The sequence below is a fragment of the Pristis pectinata genome, chromosome 8, assembly GCF_009764475.1.
Source record: "Pristis pectinata isolate sPriPec2 chromosome 8, sPriPec2.1.pri, whole genome shotgun sequence".
Taxonomy (NCBI): domain Eukaryota; kingdom Metazoa; phylum Chordata; class Chondrichthyes; order Rhinopristiformes; family Pristidae; genus Pristis; species Pristis pectinata.
In genome coordinates, this window is record NC_067412.1 from 8,266,352 (window position 1) to 8,285,541 (window position 19,190).

General features: G+C 43.2%; 1 protein-coding gene across 3 annotated transcripts in view; it reads right to left on the bottom strand.

Moving 5' to 3' along the window:
- Window positions 1–19,190, bottom strand: part of caskin1 (CASK interacting protein 1) — a 563,705-nt gene that overhangs the window by 207,237 nt on the left and 337,278 nt on the right. For all 3 annotated transcript variants that reach the window (XM_052021715.1, XM_052021714.1, XM_052021713.1), the window contains exon 2: window positions 13,122–13,173. In XM_052021715.1, coding sequence (XP_051877675.1) covers window positions 13,122–13,173 — 52 coding nt within the window. The remainder of the gene's footprint in view (window positions 1–13,121; window positions 13,174–19,190) is intronic.

A 19,190-nucleotide genomic window follows, 5' to 3' on the forward strand; every position in this document is an offset into this window, starting at 1 on the left:
ACTCTTGACTCTCAGATGGTGCTTGGTAACATCCCATTAAACGTTCCCAATGATTTTGCTCCTTTTTAGTGTTGGATTTATAAATCACTCATTTATGTCCCATAAATAAAATCAGATTAAGTTTGCTTTTAGTGTCTGCTCTCTATAAACAGAGCCCTTGAAAATGTTAAGCAAGTTTTCAGCACCATTCCCAGTCATTTCCTTCCACATGGCTTTGTGCCTGGCTCCATTTAATGATTTTGAATCATGCCTTAGTGCTCCTCAAGTAGGTTACAGTTTCCTGTGAAGAGATCTGGAGTTTGTATTTGTTTAATTTGTGAACAATTCATTCAGCTCTGCTGCTTCGCAAAGCTCCCCCTGTTAATTGCTGAACATGTACATAGTCATAGAGTTTTATAGCACGAAAACAGGCTCTTTTTCCCAATTTTTCTATATACCCACCATCCTCTGTGTGCAAAAGGTTTCCCCTCAAGTCCCTTTAAAATTTTTTCCTTCTCACCTTGAATCTACGTCCTCTAGTTTTAGACTCCCCTACCCTGGGGAAAAGTGACCATCCACCTTACTTATGCCCCTCATGATTTTATATACCTCTAAAAGATCACGTCTCACCCTCCCATGCTCCAGGGGGAAAGATCCCAGCCTCTCCTGCCTCTTATAACTCAAGCCCTCCAGTCCCCGTAACATCTTTGTGAATCTTTTCTGCATCCTTTCCAGCTTAATGACATCCTTCCTTTAGCTGTGTGACCAGAACTGTGCACAATAAGTGTGGTGTCACCAGCAACTTGTATGGTTGTAACATGACGTCCCAACTCCTATACTCAATGTTCAATTAAATACTTATTGGAAACTTACACAGAGCATGGAAGGAATAAAGGTCCAGGGTGTTGGTTGGTCAGGGTGCTGAAGGGTCAAATTCGGGCACCCGGTGCGGTGTGAGGTGGGGCGCGCGGAGGATCTCCTGGTGGGTATTCTGCTGGGACTGGCCAAGCTGGCCATCCACAGGACGCGGCAGCGGGCGGCCGAGGGTACTGGCCGGTCTGCCTGCCCACCCGTCTTCTGTGGTTACGTGCGCGCGCGGGTGTGTTTAGAAAGGGAGCACGCGGTTTCTGCGGGCACCCTGGCTGAGTTCCACGCTCGGTGGGCCCATCAGGGGATCGCGTGTGTCGTGGACGGTACAAACACGATTCTTATTTGAAGTGTTGCATGTTGCATTAACGGGTGTAGTGTTGCGTGTGTGTTTCGTTAGTATTAGTTTGCATTCTCTACTGTAGGATGTCGTTGCTTAATTTCTTCTTTTCTGTATTAGATGTAGTGTATTAACACTGGTTGTCTTTTTGTAGTGCTTTTAGCGAATAAATGTTTATATAAAAAAGGGTCAAATTCGGCATGTACCCATTAACCCTTACCAATTTTTATAGGTGCACCATTGAAAGCATCCTATCTGGATGTATCACAGCGTGGTATGGCAACTGTTCTGCTCAAGATCGGAAGAAATTGCAGAGAGTTGTGGATACAGCTCAGTACATCATAAAGACCAGCCTCCCCTCCATGGACTCTGTCTACACTTGCCTCACCTTGGACATTCTCCCTACTTCCATTGGGCAGAAGATACAAAAGCTTGAAAACACACACCACTAGGCTCAAGGACAGCTTTGAATTCTCCGTTGTAAGACTCTTGAACAGAACTCTTGTACATTAAAGATAAACTCTTGTCCTCACAATCTACCTCTTCATGGCCTTTGCACTTTATTGTCTACCTGCACTGTACTTTCTCTGTAACTATAACTGTAACACTATATTCTGCATTCTGTTATAGCTCTTTGCTTGTACTACCTCGATGTATTTATGTTTTGAAATGATCTGTATGGATGGCATTCAAAACAAAGGCTTTCTCTGTATCTTGGTACATGTGACAATAATAAACCAATAACAATGTCAAATTGGGCATGTACTATGGTGTACCGTGAAAGTCTGAGAATCCGGCACCCTCAAGACTTTGGCAGATTTTCTGGACTATTGGATATTATTCCTATTAATACCCCAAAAAAATTTTAATTCACTTTTTTCAGATGTTACACAGTAATATAATACATGTTACAGTGAGCCCAGTGAGTTAGAACATGGAACATAGAACAGTACAGCACAGGAACAGGCCCTTCAGCCCACAATGTTGTGCTGAAAATAGAACAGATTTTACAGTGAACCCAGTGAGTTTAAGGAGAACCTTAAATGGAGCTCTGATGAGTTTGAAAGGGGGTGTGGAAAACTGGCCCCAGTAAGGCCAGATGCCGAACCATCAGGGTTTCTGAATAATCAGATACCGGATTACTGGAGTTTGTATAATTATGGTGAATTAATTATCCGGTTTTCCACTGAAACTTGTCTAGAGCAGAAGCTAATGGTGGTTAAAATGTTTCAGCCCCAAACCTTTCTAGCCTTTCACCTGCCACGTCAGCTGAAGGTAAGACAGGCCATACCCTTTGCGAGGTTCATTAGGAATTATTGACCAAGTCATTGGCAAAACAAAAAAATCACTTACTTCTCCTCCAAATAAAGCATTAGGATCTTTCACATGCACCTCAGCGTTAATACGGCTTCCAAAGAACAGCAGTCCTGACAGTGCAGTCTTGCACCAATGTGTCAGCTGAGATACCTATCCATCGGTCTCTGGATTGGGACTTGATCCCACAAATTCCTGACTCTGGGGCAAGGGTGTCTGAACCACAGACGGAGTTTAAGACCCATCAGCAAAACAAATAAAACTCCGTTCCCCTTGATGCAGGGTTTCGACCCAAAACATTGGCAATTCGATGATATGGACATTACACGATGAGATAGAATCTTGACCTCATGATCTACCTTGTTTGACCTTGCACCTTATTGTCTACCTGCACTGCACTCCCCTGTAGCTGTGACACTTTACTCTGTACTGTTATTGTTTTTACCCTGTACTATCTCAATGCACTTTGTACTAATTCCATGTAACTGCACTGTGTAATGAATAGATCTGTACGAACAGTATGCAAGACACGTTTTTCACTGTACCTTGGTACAAGTGACAATAATAAACCAAATCCAATTCCAATTCCCTTCTCCCCGCAGTTGCTGCTTGACCCGCTGACATTCTCCAATATATTGTGTGTTGCTCCAGATGCATTATAGAAAACATCATATCTGGATACATCATGGCTTAGTATGGCAACTGCTCTGCCCAGGACTGCAAGAAACTGCAGAGAGTTGTGGACACAGCCCAGCGCGTCACAGAAACCAGCCTCCTTTCCTTGGACTCTGTCTTTACCTCTTACTGCCTTGGTGAAGCAGCCAGCATAATCAAAGACCCCACCCACCCGGGTCATTCTCTCTTCTCTCCTCTTCCATCAGGTAGAAGATACAGGAGCCTGAGGGCACGTACCACCAGGCTCAAGGACAGCTTCTATCCCGCTGTGATAAGAATATTGAATGCTTCCCTTATACGATGAGATGGACTCTGACCTCATGATCTGCCTTGTTGTGACCTTGTGCCTTATTGTCTACCTGCACTGCACTTCCTCTGTAGCTGTGACACTTTACTCTGTACTGTTATTGTTTTTACCTGTACTACATCAATGCACTCTGTACTAACTTAATGTAACTGCACAGTGTAATGAATTGACCTGTACGATCGGTATGCAAGACAAGTTTTTCACTGTACCTCAGTACAAGTGACAATAATAAACCAATACCAATACCAATACCAATTCCAACATCTGTAGTCTCTTGTGTCTTCAAATAAACCCCTGTCCCAGATTAACTTGATGTACACAGAACAGAGAACAGTACAGCACAGGAACAGGTTCTTTGCCCACGATGTCTATGCCAACCACGATGCCAATCTAAACCAATCTCATCTGCTGGCACATGGTTGGTATCCCTCTATTTCCTGCCTGGTCATGTATTAGTTGTGTGTTCAGTTTGAGCTGGTCTTTGAACTGTAAGGGTTGTGAGATAAAACCAAGCTCCTAATGGACACAGACACACTCCATTTATTCAACTTTGAGCGAAGCACCAAAGATTTTTGAATCCAATGACCAAAAACCTGAGCAAGCCATGGCAGCAGGCAAAAGGACACCAGCAGCTCTCTCTGTTGTCAGCTGAATTAACAATAAAGGGTCTGGAATTGTGTGGAAAAGGATCTCTGTTAGTTAGAACATAAAACTCGAAGCAGGAGTAGGCCAAGCCTGCTCCACCATTCAATATGATTGAGGCCCAACCGGTACCATGTTCCTTGCTGATCCCCAATTCCCTTGATGCTAAGAATTGATGCAAGAATGTGCAGTACTCGTGGCATGGTGTCATGACAACAACCTTTCCCTCAATGTCAACAAAACAAAAGAGCTCATCATTGACTTCAAAAACGGGGGCGGTGTATACACTCCTGTTCTCATCAACGGTGCTGACATTGAGAGGGTTGAGAGCTTCAAGTTCCTAGGAGTGAACATCACCAATATCCTGTCCTGGTCCAACCACATAGATGCCATGGCTAAGGAAGCACACCAGCTCCTCAGGAGGCTAAAGAAATTTGGCATGTCCCCTTCGATAAGATATCTTTATTAGTCACATGTACATCGAAACACACAGCGAAATGCATCTTTTGCGTAGTGTTCTGGGGGCAGCCCGCAAGTGTCGCCACACTTCTGGCGCCAACGTAGCATGCCCGCAACTTCCTAACCTGCACGTCTTTGGAATGTGGGAGGAAACTGGAGCACCTGGAGGAAACCCATGCAGACACAGGGAGAACGTACATACTCGTTACAGACAGTGGTCGGAATTGAACCTGGGTCGCTGGAGCTGTAAAGCGTTATGCTAACCGCTACACCCCCCTCACCAATTGTTATCGATGCACCATAGAAAGCATCCTATATGGATGTATCATGGCTTGGTATGGCACCTGCTCTGCCTGAGACCACAAGAAATTGCGGAGAGTTGTGGACACAGCTCAGCACATCATGGAAACAAGCCTCTCTTCCATGAACTCTGTCTCCACCTCACACCTTCAGTGAAGTAGCCAACATAATCAAAGACCCCTCCCACCCTGGACATTCTCTCTTCTCCCCCCTCCCATCAGGTAAAAGATACAAAAGCCTGAAAGCAGGTGCCACCAGGCTCAAGGACAGCTTCTATCCCACTGTTATAAGGCTATTGAACGCTTTCGCAGTACGATAAAATGGACTCTTGACCTCACAATCTACCTCGTTATTCGAATTGGAATTGGTTTACTATTGTCACTTGTACCAAGATACAGTGAAAAACCTGTCTTGAATACCAATTCATTACACAGTGCATTGAGGTTGCACAAGGTAAAACAATACAGAATGCAGAATAAAGTGCCACAGCTACAGAGAAAGTGCAGTGCAGGTACACAATAAGGTACAAGGTCATAATGAGGTAGATTGTGATAAAGTCCATCTATTGTACGAGGGAACCGTTCAATAGTTTTACAACAGCGGGATAGAAGCTGTTCCTGAGCCTGGTGGTATGTGCATTCAGGCTTTTGTATCTTCTGCCTGATGAGGGAGGGGAGAAGAGAGAATGTCCAGGGTGGGTGGATTATGGCCTTGCATCTTATTGTCTGCCTGCACTGCACTTTCTCTGTAACTGTAACACCTTATTCTGCATTTTGTTATTGTTTTCCCTTGTACTACTTCAATGCACCGTTGCAATGAAATGAGCTGTATGGATGGCATGCAAAACGGTTTTTCACTGTGCTTCAGTAATGTGACAATAATAAATCAGTTTACCGATTTAGTGCATAAATGCCCATTACCAAGTAAAGAAATTAGATGTTAGTTTTCTCATGTTAAATGAGTCATACAATAATGTTTCTGTTTGCTTGTTTGTGGTTTAACAAACTTTCTTCATATTTTTAATAAAAAAGGGGTCTGATATGATGCTCTAAAGTATTGAGGAGTCGACAGAGGGAGGTGGTGGGCAGATTCCAGCACTTTAGAAACAATTCCAAAGGGCTTCATATGTAATAACTGGGTGGCGTTACTGGAAACCTTCTGATATCTCAAAGGCAGGATTAAGATCACAAATGTATGGAGGTTGTAGCTGGCGTTCATCCGCGAGTGTGATCTGATTGGTAATTGGTTTATTATTGCCACATATACTGAGATATAGTGAAAAGCTTTTGTTTGCATGCCATCTAGACAGATCATTCCATGCATAGTTACATCGAGGTAGTGCGAAAGGAAAGAAAAATGCAGAATGTAGTGTTACTGTTACAGAGAAAGTGCAGTGCAAGTAGACAGATAACGTGCAGGGGCCATGACAAGGTAGGCTGAGAGATCAAGAATTCATCTTTAGCATATCAGGGCTCTGTTCAAGAGTCTTAAAACAGCGGTATAGAGCCTGGTGGCACATGCTCTCAAGTTTTTGTATCTTCTGCTCAATGGGAGGTTGGAGAAGAAAGAATGTCCAGGGTGGGAAGGGTCCTTGATTATGTTGGCTGCTTTCCCAAGGCAGTGGGAAAGAGTAGACAGAGTCAATGGGGGCGGGAGGCTAGTTTGCGTAATGGACTGGGCTGCGTTCACAACTCTCTGCAATTTCTTGTGGTCTTGGGAAACAGAGCAGGACGCAACAGGCAAATATAACCTGGCGTAAGGGGAGGGAAGATGTAAAAGTGCCCCTTTGAGGAGTGTCACTTCTTGTTAGGGTTAAACTGTAGGATTATCCCACACATAAGAAATTGCATTTTATAACACCTTTTCAAGAACCCAATACATCAAAAACATTTTATAGCCAATGAAACATTTCTGAAATGTAGAAGAAACTTGGCTCCTACAAACAGCAATAAGTTGAGGATCAGTAAACTGATTTTCATTCACTGATTGAAGGCCATCCTGCCGTTCCCCTGAAATGGAAGCTTCAGATCACCACAACAGAAGACACATGGTACTTGGTTTTACATATCCCCCAAAGAGATCACATGGTACTTGGTTTTACATATCCCCCAAAGAGATCAGCATCTCTCAGTGATAGTCAGGAGAACAGCTTAGATATTTGTCCATGAGCAGAACTTAAGCTCATGGACAAATATCTAGGCAAGCGCACTACCTGCCGAGCTACTGACGGCTGCGTCAACACAGTGGATGGAAATTGCACAAGATGATTCTACCTTTCGTGCAAAGCTCATTCAAAATTCTTCCTGGTCCCCAGAGATGATCATAAAAATACAGAGTAGGCCATCTGGCCTTTGAGTCTGCTCCACTATTCATTAAGATTACGGCTGATCCTTGACCTTTCACTTTCTTATACTATTCCCATATCCCTTGAATGTTCACCCACGGGACTGCCTTAGACTCTGAACAAAGCCCTTTGTAATGATTAACTGATGTCTCCTTTCCCCGAGAGAGATAAAGCCTCCACAGGCAGGCATGTACCACTTTCCCATTGGACTCCTATACTCTGATTCCTAGAAGTGATTGCATGAATCCACAGGTTTGCATTACCAATAATTTATCCCATATTAATTAACTTGTACTATTATGTCACTGCTTGCTTATTTGACCAGTGGACATTCTGTATGCACTTACTACATCTAAATAATTTTAGGAAATGTATAATTTTAGACAAGATGTCTGCCACTCTTGCAGTTCGTAAAGATACAGAATAATATCCCCTGAAGTTGACACACATAAGAAAAGGGAAATGACAAGTAGAATATTGTGGATACACAGTGTTTTAGATCTTGACTTTTCCCTGGAGAGGTGTTCAGTCACTTGTCTTAACACCTGCTTTGGTTCAGTGTCAATTTTTATCTGAGTTTGCTGTCCGTTGGACAACTTAAATGAATGGACCATTGAAGGCATGGTGACCCACACCGCTCAATTGAAAGAAATGCAAACACATTCATTCTAGTATTATAAATACATTCATACTTCCTAAACATTGCTTAGCATTGAAGTGAGATTTATCCCATGTTAAATAAGTTGTGCTATCATGTCACTGCTTGCGTACTTAACCAGTGGACATCCTGCATGCACTTTATTACATCTACAGAGTGCTTGCTGAGTACTTCCATAATACAAAAGTTACTGCACTTCAACTGTACCACACTGGCTGTGAAGTCCTCACGGACATCCTGAGATTGCATAAGGTGCTACACAAATGCAAGTTCCTTCATTATCAAAAATTTAGACAGGGGAGTGAAATCACCATTGAAAGCAGACCTGAGGTGATTTCAAGTTCTGGCTCATTATTGACAGTGAGAGGATCTCGTCTAATCTTATACCCCTCCCTACCAACCACTGGTAAATGTTGATGTTAGGGAGAAATTCCGACAGTAAACCCATAACCAGAAGCAATTCTAAAGTTCTAACTACAAATAAAAAGCCTTTGTTTCAGCTGCATAGGACTTGATGTGAGAAATACTGTCACAATATTAAAAGCAGGTCATCACAGGTGTTACCCTGGAGACACAAGCAATCGACCTCACTGCTATGCATTGCAAATCTTACTGAGGCTAAAGAATCAGACGACTGAAGGCATGCTGAGCCACGCCGTTTGATTGAAAGAAAGAAACATTCATTCTGGTAATATAAACATGTTTATGCTTCCTAAATTATGATATCGCTTGGCAGAATGTTAACAGATTGGAAAAGTGAAGGGACATTTCAGATGCACGCTGTCTGTTAATGTTTCGATTCAGAGAGGTTTGTTTTCCTTCTGAATCAGGCAGGGGGTGCTGGATTCCTCTTGTGTTTGAGGAACATTTGCTGGTAGGGAACCCAGCTGCTAAGGAATTCATCACTGCCTCTTTCTAGTGGTTGGCAACAGCTGAAGAAAAGTGATTTGGCCAAACCGGACTTCCACAACACCAAGCAGTGATTTAACCAGCGTGATCTGTGGCTGGTTTAATTGATGGGCTGATGTCAATGGGTGCCTTCGTGTCTTCAGCAGATGGCCAGTTATCTGTGGAGCACTCGGGGAGGGGGGAGAGTGTGGATTATAAATCCAATTTTTCTTCCTGCGCTTCCATTTTTGGTAGGCTTACCCTTTTAACTGCCGGATATCCCTGTGTGAGGTGTACTCTTGATTCCTACTGTTCCTGAAGTAGACACACTGATGTTTGTTGGCTCTGAGTGCCTTTGAAGACAAAATTGCAAACTAGCCTGTATGTTTGAGGCAGAAACTAGCCATCTGTCATTGACTCATAGAGTCATACAGCACAGAAATAGGCCCTTTGGCCCACCATACCCACGCTGAACATCAAGCACAGATCTATACTGATCCCATTCACCAGCACCTGGTCTGTACCTTGGCAATTCAAGTGCCCGTTCAGATACTTATTAAACATTATGAGAGTATTATTTACCGGCTGAAGTAACCCGTGTAAGGTCTGGCAGGAGTAACCCGTGTAATTTTGAGAGGCTGCTGATTGTTTGGTCCCGGAGTGAAAATTCCGTGTAATAAATGACACTGTTTTTGATGTTGATAGAATGCAGACCTGGGCTGAGAAGTGGCAGATGGAGTTCAACCCGGATAAGTGTGAAGTGATACACTTCGGGAGATCGAATTCGAAGGCAGAATACAAGGTTAATGGCAGGACTCTTAGCAGTGTAGAGGAACCTTAAGGGATCTTGGGCTTCACGTCCATAGATCCCTCAAGGTTGCCACGCAGGTCGATAGGGTTGTTAAGAAGGTGTATGGAGTGCTGGCCTTCATTAGTCAGGGTACTGAGTTCAAGAGAGGTGAGGTGATATTGCAGCTCTATAGAACTCTGGTTAGACCACTCTTGGAGTATTGTGTTCAGTTCTGGTCGCCTCATTATAGGAAGGATGTGGAAGCTTTAGAAAGGGTGCAGAGGAGGTTTACCAGGATGTTGCCTGGATTGGAGAGCATGTCTTATGAGGATAGGTTGAGTGAGCTCGGGCTTTTCTCTTTGGAGAGAAGAAGGATGAGAGGTGACTTGATAGAGGTGCACAAGATGATGAGAGGCATAGATCGAGTGGACAGTCAGAGACTTTTTCCCAGGGCGACAATGGCTAACATGAGGGGACATAATTTTAAGGTGATTGGAGGAAGGTATAAGGGGAATATCAGGGTAAGTTTTTTTATACAGAGAGTGGTGGGTGCATGGAACGCACTGCCTGCAGAGGTTGTGGGGGCAGATACATTAGGGACACTGAAGACACTCTTAGATAGCCACATGAATGATAAAGAAATGGGGAGCTATGTGGGAGGGAAGGATTAGATAGATCTTAGAGCAGGATAAAATGTCAGCACAACATTGTGGGCCGAAGGGCCTGTACTGTGCTGTAGTGTTCCATGTTCTGTGTTCTATGTACCTTCCTCTACTGCCTCCTGAGGCAGTACTTTCCAGATTGCAACCACCCCCTGGGTGAGATTTTATTCCCTCAGATTCCCTCTAACCTTCTTCCTCCCCACTTTAAGCCTCTATCCTCTGGTTTTAGACGTCTATATTATGGGGAAAAGTTTCTCACTATTCACCCTATTTATGCCCCTCCTGGTTTTGTATACCTCCACCAGGTTCTCCCTCAATCTCCTCCAATCCAAGGAGAACAAACCCAGCCACTCTAGTCTCTCCTCGTAACGGAAACGTTCCATCCCAGGCAACACCCTGGTGAATTTCCTCTGTACCCTCTCCAGTGCATTCACGTCCCCCTCATGGATACGGTGAAGTGCAATGGTTAACTAGCTGGACAGGCAACCAGAGTTCAAGACCATCGATCAGGTGTGCGTTGAAGTCCCACTGTTGTGGCTTTGGTTTTTAAATCCAAGTGAATAAATACATTTGGAATTAAAGTTAATCTCGGTAACCATGAACTACTGGATGCTCTTAAGAACCTAAGCTGTTCACTACCCTTTAGGGAAGAAAATCTGTCATCCTTGCCTGCTTGAACATATTTGTGACTCCAGACCCTCAGTGGGTTTGACTCATCACTGCTCCTTCAGTTCAGGAATAATGTGGGGTGGACAATAAATGCCAGCGTTCACAGGGACATGCACGTCCTGAGAATTAATAGTGTTTTTTTCTCCAAAGAAGATGATCAGAAATGTGAGCTGAGTGGGATGTTGGAGTGTAAGTCCCATGACTAATCTTAACTGCAGAAGTGAATCTGCACCAATGAAGCACGATTACAATATATTCACAAAAGATGAATTGTTCTCTTACCATGATCCTCATTCTATTCTTTCATGGGATGGGGGTGTGGGTAAGGCCAGCGCTTCTTTTGTACATCCCTCATTGTCTCTGAACCCAAGGGTTTGTTGTACCACTTCAGAAGGCAGTTAAAAGCCAAATTCAGGCCAGGTAAAGAAGGCAGATTTCCTTCCTTGAAGGATATGAGTAAACCAGATGCTTTTTAACAACATTCCTGCAGTTCCATGGTCATTATTACAGGTACTAGTTTTTTTTTAATCCCAGATTTATTTAATTGAATTTATAATTCCCCACTGATATGATGGGATTTGAACTCCTGAGGCCAATGCTCTGGGGTCCCATGTTTTGTTTCTCGTACTTCTTATGATGTAGAAGGTCATCGCCCTATCAAGTCCATGCTCGTTCTCAGAGCAATCCCATCAGTTCCATTCTCTAACTTATTTCCTGGGTCATCAACTCCCAACTGCCAATTAACCTGCCAACTGCACATCTTTGGAGATGTGGGAGGAAACCGGAGCACCTGGTAGAACCTCACGTGGTTAAAGGGTGTATGTACAAACTCCACCCAGGCAGCACCAGACATCAGGATTGAACCCAGATCATCAGCAACTGTGAGGCAGCCTCTACTAGCTGCACCACTATGCCACTTCACCTGACTGTGATATGAGCTTATAGCTGGGTTTGACATCTTGATCTTCAAATGTTTTTTTCCTCAGACAGATAAAGCCTGCACTGGCTAACTGCAGGTGATGGTGAATCTTATTATCGATGTCCGCCTTCGCTGAGAGGTGGCTCCAGAGTCTTGTTGTGTACATTTATTGTGGGAGGGAGGTGTTGTGCAGCAGGGAGCAGGTTGGCAGAGGACCTTTGCTTTGTCGATGTTTAGTGTAAGGTCCAATCTCTCGGATGCATCAGTGGAGCATTCAGTGATGCTTCACTTGGATCACAGCCTATGAAAGCGCGTGTATGCAAGCCATGTCTGAGTCTGGCAGCTTAATGACTGAAGTTGAAGTGATCTTGGTTGTACCAGAGGCATCACAGATAGAACAGCTTCTAATTTATCCTGTAGGTTACCCTAACTCCGAATGGAAGCTAGTCAGAGATGAGGTGCAGCATCGTGGAACCATTCCTCAGATGCCCATAGGATGCCTACAGCATCTAGCATACTGCCCTCCCAGACAGAACTTTCCTCTACAGACAACATATTACCCCCAATGTACGCTGCCCTCGGGATGGCTGCGGTGGGGAAGAAATGGTCACCCACCTCTTTGCAGACTGTGGATTTGTTAACAGGATGTGGAGATGGATGCAAGGGTCCGTGTCCTGGTTCATCCCCAGCAGCTGCGTAACAGGGGACTCTCTGATCTACAGGCTGTTCCCAGGGACACACACACCGAGCTGGACATCAAGTGCTGCTGGAAGGTCATCAACTCGGTGAAGGACACCCTTTGGTCAGCTAAAATCCAAAAAAGAAGTGCGCTCCACAGAGATCATTAGGTCTTTGTGGGAAGTTCTCTTCTGGATTGACAGCCATTGCTTTGTTGTTGACTGAAAACTTCAAATCATTAGTTCACATGTCCAATTATATTGCAATACTTCTTGCACTAGGCAGTGCTGGTCTATTTATTCCTTATAAAGGGAAGCTGGTTTGCCACTATGTCATATCTTCTGGCTTTCTGCATTCATAATAACAGACAAACGTTGACACATTCATCCCCATGAAGACTTTGCAGTGTGAAACAAATTCAGGGCATAACCTTGTTGCTGCAGTGAAGTGTGGAAAATGCTGAACGTCAGATTAAGTATGACAGTCACACTTAAAGTGTTCCAATAAATCTAATTCCCGAGTCTTAAATTGTTCTCTGATTAGTTCTGGCTCAAGCTACAAAGCTAAATTTAATTCACACTGCACCCTGAGCCTGAAATTCTCAGGGACTTTACTAGCAGATCCACTTACCCATCTAGGTCTTGATAGTTCACATTCACTCTCTTTGCAGATCCCAGAAGCTCTGAAAAACAAAAAAATAGAAGTGGGATTGAGTAAACATAGAAAATTTGACCTCAGAAAATACAGGCCATTCAGGCCATAGGACCTGCATTTGGAAAAGATAATCAGCTCATCCCTCTACCCCTGCATTTACCCCAAACCTCGTCATCTTTTTTCAGGCATATTCCAAAGAAAGAGCTACACATTTGCTCTCCTGTGGTAATAAAAAAACTGCAGATGCTAGATATCCAGAATAAAACAACATTCTAGAAACATTTTTGTTCCTTTTTTGGTTTCTGTTCCATTTCCATGATGCTTTGAAGTGATTTAGATTAGAACAAGTGAAATGCTTCTGCAATGCAGTTTCTGTTGCAATGTAAAATGTGCAGCTGCTAATTTGTACATGGCAAGCACTCAAGTTTGTCATGTTTATGCAGGGAAAATTATTGACCAGGACATTGGCGAAAATTCCCTTGATTTTCAAAATCAGGTCATGGGATCTTTTGCATCCAAATAAGGGAGCAGCCAAAATCTTTTTACAATCTATAGGAGGTGCCTTCTCAAGAAGGTGGCATCTATCATCAAGGATCCCCACCATCCGGGTCATGCCCTCTTCTCGTTGCTACTATCAGGCAGGAGGTTCAGAAGCTTGAAGCCCCACACCACCAGGTTCAGCTACTTTCCTATAACCATCAGGTTCTTGAACCAATCTGCAAAACCCTAACACCTCAGCAATGGAACACTATGGACCACGTCTTGCACTACCATGGAATTGTCTCTAATTGTCTTTCTTTTTTGCACTGTCTTGCTTTGCAGTCTTTTTTCTTCTCTCTTTTTGCTGTCTTGTATAATTTATGTATAATTTATGGGTAATTTATATTCTGTGTGTTGTCCGTACCTGTGTGCCTGTGATGCTGCTGCAAGCAAGTTTTTCATTGTACCTGTACCTCACTGCAATTGTGCACATGACAATAAACTTGACATATGTAGTATTGGTTGAAAATGGGTAACTGTAGCTTTAAAACTGTCATGTCTGTAAGTACAGTTCACGGGACCTTTTACCTCTAACTGAGTGAACAGTCGGAATCTTTTCTTAATTTCCTTTAATATGTGTAATAAAGGTTGTGAAAGGTTAATTACTACCTGAAGTCTGATACCTCTTTAAGTACCGTGTCAGGTGTTTGACTTCAGTTATGAAGTAGGACTGGATAGGCTGTGTTTGCTTTTCTTGGCGTGGAAGAGGTTGAGGCGGGACCTGACAGACATGTACAAAATTATGAGGTGTAGGGAAGAAAGGAGAAAACTGTTCCCCATAGTAGAGGTGTCTAAGACCAGAGGGCATGGTTCAGAGGTGTCTTAAGAAGGAACAGGAGGTTTAGAGGAGATCTGAGGAAGGACTAGTTTATCGAGAGGGTGGATGGAATCTGCGACAAACTGCCTGAGAAGTGCTGGAGGCAGAGACATTTCGGAAGTATCTGGATGAACACTTGAATTGCCAAGGCATAGAAAGCTGTGGACCAAATGCTGGTAAATGGGATTAGTATAGATAGATGCGTGATAGTTGACACAGACACAGTGTGCTGAAGGGCCTGATTCTACGCTGTATAATTCTATGACTCTGACTGCTCTCTGGGTTGCAGCCTCCCCTCCTTGGATTCTGTCTTTACCTCTCGCTGCCTTGGCGAAGCAGCCAGCATAATCAAAGACCCCACCCACCCGGTTCATTCTCTCTTTTCTCCCCTCCCATCAGGTAGAAGATACAGGAGCCTGAGGGCACATACCACCAGGCTTAAGGACAGCTTCTATCCCACTGTGATAAGACTATTGAACGGTTCCCTTATACAATGAGATTGACTCTGACCTCATGATCTACCTTGTGCCCTTGCACCTTATTGTCTACCTGCACTGCATTTCCTCTGTAGCTGTGACACTTCACTCTGTACTGTTATTGTTTTTACCTGTACTACCTCAATGCACTCTGTACTAACTCAATGTATCTGCACTGTGTAATGAATTGACCTGTACGATCGGTATGCAAGACAAGTTTTTCACTGTACCTCGATACAAGTGACAATAATAAACCAATACCAATACCAACGTTATTTGCAAAAGTTCTCAGAATCAAACTTGAGGGGTCATTGAAATAAAAAATCATGTTCATTGGAGCTTCTGATCTTTGACAAGTTTGTTCAACACTTCATGCTTTATTTTATAGAATACAGAACCCAGATGCTGTGGTTCGCCTCTGAAAGCTATTGGATAAGATAAGATTTCTTTATTAGTCACATCTTGGGTCCAGGGGAACTGCATGAGCAAGGATACGTAAACAAGAATTTTGGATTAGTTTTACTTTATGGAGAGCAGAAAGGAGGAGGCTGAGCAGATCACTTGAATAATTCAAAGTGCTATTATCATGAAGCATCTAGATTCTTTCTCCCAGAACTGCAACAGATTATATACCCAATATTCATTGTATTTATCACATACAGTAAAATCAATTCTAAAATAAAAACAGAAACTGCTGGAAACACTTAACAGCTCAGGGAATATCTGTGGAGAGAGAAACAGAGTTACAGTTTCAGATCTGAGACCTTAGAACAGATTTCTGGCATTTACAGTCTTTTTGTTAATTTTCAGAAAACTAAACAAAATATCTTGCATATCTCAAACAAAAATTAGCTAGTAACAAACTGAAGATGCTATTTTAAACATTTGAGTATGCACTAACATTTTGAAGGGAATGATAGTTCAAACCTCATAGCAGCAGCTTGAAGATATGGATTCAGATTTATTAAAGAAAATCTGAAATAAAGATCTTCAATCATGGGATTGCCAGAAAGACCCATAGATTTATTATTGTTTGCTCAGGAATGAAATTTTTTGGCCTTTCTTATTCGGGGCTAAGTGCATCTCCAGATGTCACTTAGCTGCCTTTCGCAATGAGCTAACTATACAGCTGTATCAAAATTGCTACCAGTGGTTCAATAAGGAGGCTGAGAACCACACGTACACAACAGGCCATGATGTACATTTTCTATGGCTTCTGAGAGCACTAAGTATGAGCATTAAACGCCAGCCTTCTGCTGACACTCATATCCGCAAACAAGTAATTTAATTTCAAACATTCATTCAAAATTTGGCACAGCATAATTTCTTCTGCGTCGCTCATTTGATTGCTGGCACTGGCTTCGATAAATCCCTGTTGCAACCAGGTTCCAAATCCGTAGTTTATGCCTTCTGTCATTGGCTTGTTAAAGCCGGATGCAGACGTCCCAGTCTGTGATTCTGGTGCTTCTGTTATATTCAGACTGAAGTTGGAGTGCACTAACAGTATTTAAAGGGCCAGGCACTCTAAACTGCACTCCTCTCCCAGGAACGAGTTCTACCCATCTATCCTCAGAAGCATTAGCAGAACTCAATTCTCTTCACATTCCAAGAGAGCAGGTGGTATTGGCACCTTCTCATCACTTGCATACCCAGTTCAGGCAGTGGTTTCAGAATTTTGACTCTGTTTTGGAGATGATCACCTTAATTTTTGTGGGAGCTTGCTGTGCGCCATAGGCTGCCATCTGTCCTACATTATAACAAGGGATGAACTTAATTGATGAAGAAGTAATTCGCTCATCCTGAGGTAGCGGTCTTTTCAAAGCCAGTCTTCACATAATATCTGTTTTGTGAACATTACCTTAAAGAACATCTTCTCTCACAAAGAAAAGCACTGAATAGTTACCCTAACCTGCAGTGCAGGTAAAAGTAGGAATTCTTTTCTTTTATAGTTTCTTTCATGTTTCCTTCAGAGTATCCTAAGTTACTTTACAGCCAATGAAGTACCTTTGAAGTAATATAGGAAATATAGCATCCAATAGAACAGAGAACAGTATAGCACAGTGGGCCAAAGGGCCTGTATTGTGTTGTACTGTTCTATGTTCCATATTCAATTTATTCATACCAACAAGTTGATGATGGGAAAATAATCGGATGTAGTAATGTTTATTGAAGGATAAGTATTGGCTGGGACACTGATAATATAATGCCTCTGGCTCTTCTTCAACATTGGAATCTATTACATGCACTTGAGAGGGTAAACAGTTCCTTGGTTTAATGTCCCACTCAGAACGAGGCATCTCTGACAGTGTAGCACTCCCTCAGCACTACAACTGCATGCAAATAACTAAAGTATCAGCCTGGGCTGATGGGTGGCAAGTAACATTTGAACCACACGAGTGCCAGGCAGTGATGATATCCAACAAGAGAAAATCCAACTCTCACCCTCTGACATTCAATGGCATTTCCATCACTGCATCTCTCACTATCGATATCCTGGGGATTACCGTCGACCAGAAAAAGAACTGGAGCAGCCACGTACACAATGTGGCTACAAGAGCAGGTCAGAGGCGGGGAATCCTGCCGCAAGTAACTCACCACCTAACTTCCGGAAGTCTGTTCACCATCTACAAGGCTCAAGTCAGGAATGTAATGGAATGTTCCCCACTTGCCTGGATGAATGCAGCTTCAACAACACTCAAGAAGGTTGACATAGCAGCCTGCTTGATAGGCACCCCATCCCCAACCAATCACTCACTTCACCACCAACACACAGTAGCATCAGTTTGTACCATCAGGATGCACTGCAGCGACTCACCAAAACTCCTTAGGCAGCACCTTCCAAACCCATGACCTCTACCAGCTATAAGGACAAGGGCAGCAAAAGCATGGGGAACACCACCAACTGGAAGTTGCCCTCCAAGCCACACACCATCCTGATGTGGAAGTGTATCACTGTTCCTTCTCCGTCGCTGGGTCAAAGTCCTGGAACTCCCTCCCTAACAACATTGTGGATGTACCCAAACCTCAAGGACTGCAGCAGTTCAAGAAGGCAGCTCACCATCACCTTCTCAAGGGCAGCTAGGGATGGGCAATTAAACGCTGGCTCAGCCTGTGGACCCCACATCCCTTGAATGAATAAAAGGTTTCTTATCACATAATTGTGACTGAATATTCCGACAAGATTCCCCTCTCCCACAGGAGAGTTGACAACCAGCCAATTGGTATGGCAGAGAAATGGAAAGGAGACATATTTGAAGTAGTGAGAGACTGTTTTGGCACAAAGTCGTGAACAGCAGTTGTCAGAAGGGCAGGAAGGCAGCAAGTTCTGTTTCCCTTTAATGGAACTGCTGTCAGTATCTTTACCATGGAAATGTTTTAATGAGTTCCAAACTGAGATTAATTTGCCACTGGGTACTTCATGTCGATCAAAGCATTGGGCGCGGTAGGTGTGGATTTACTTTCAGCACCAGTGTCAAGTGCGATCATAGCCTTAACAGCTCCCACTGACACCTTCCACGGCAGCCCGCTAATATCAACGAGAAGAATGATTTGCATTTCTACAACACTTCTCCCAAGCACAGTGCCTCCCACTGTGCTTTACAGACAACGAATTATGTTTTTAGTGGGTTGTAACTCAGCAGCCAACTCACATACAGCACAAGCAACATGTGATGGTGGTTAGATCAGTTATTCCAGATGGTGGTTGGAGCTTACAGGCAATCAGGGAGAACTGCTCCAAAACCACACTACAGGCTGAAAAGCAAAAAACTACAGATGCTGGAAATCTGAAATAAAAACAGAAAATGTTGGAAACACTCAGCAGCTCAGGTTTTTGACTGGAGACGTCAACTCTGTTTCCTTCCTCACAGATGTTGCCTGACCTGCTGAGTGTTCTTTGGTATCTTCTGTTTTTATTTGAGTGCCATGAAATGTTTTGGATCCTCCTGAGAAGGAAGATGGGGTCTTGGTTTAACGTCCATTCAGAAAAAAAAGAAAGCACTGTTACTTTGATAATGTTCTGCAAAGGAGATTAGTGAGTAAACTGAAGGCTCCCAGATATTTCATGCATCAAAGTCAAAGTCGAGTTTATTGTCATATGCACAAGTCCATGTGTGCACAGGTGCAATGAAAAACTTACTTGCAGCAGCATCACAGGCACATAGCATCAGATACATAACATTCACAAGAAAAACAAAAATTAAACACATTTTT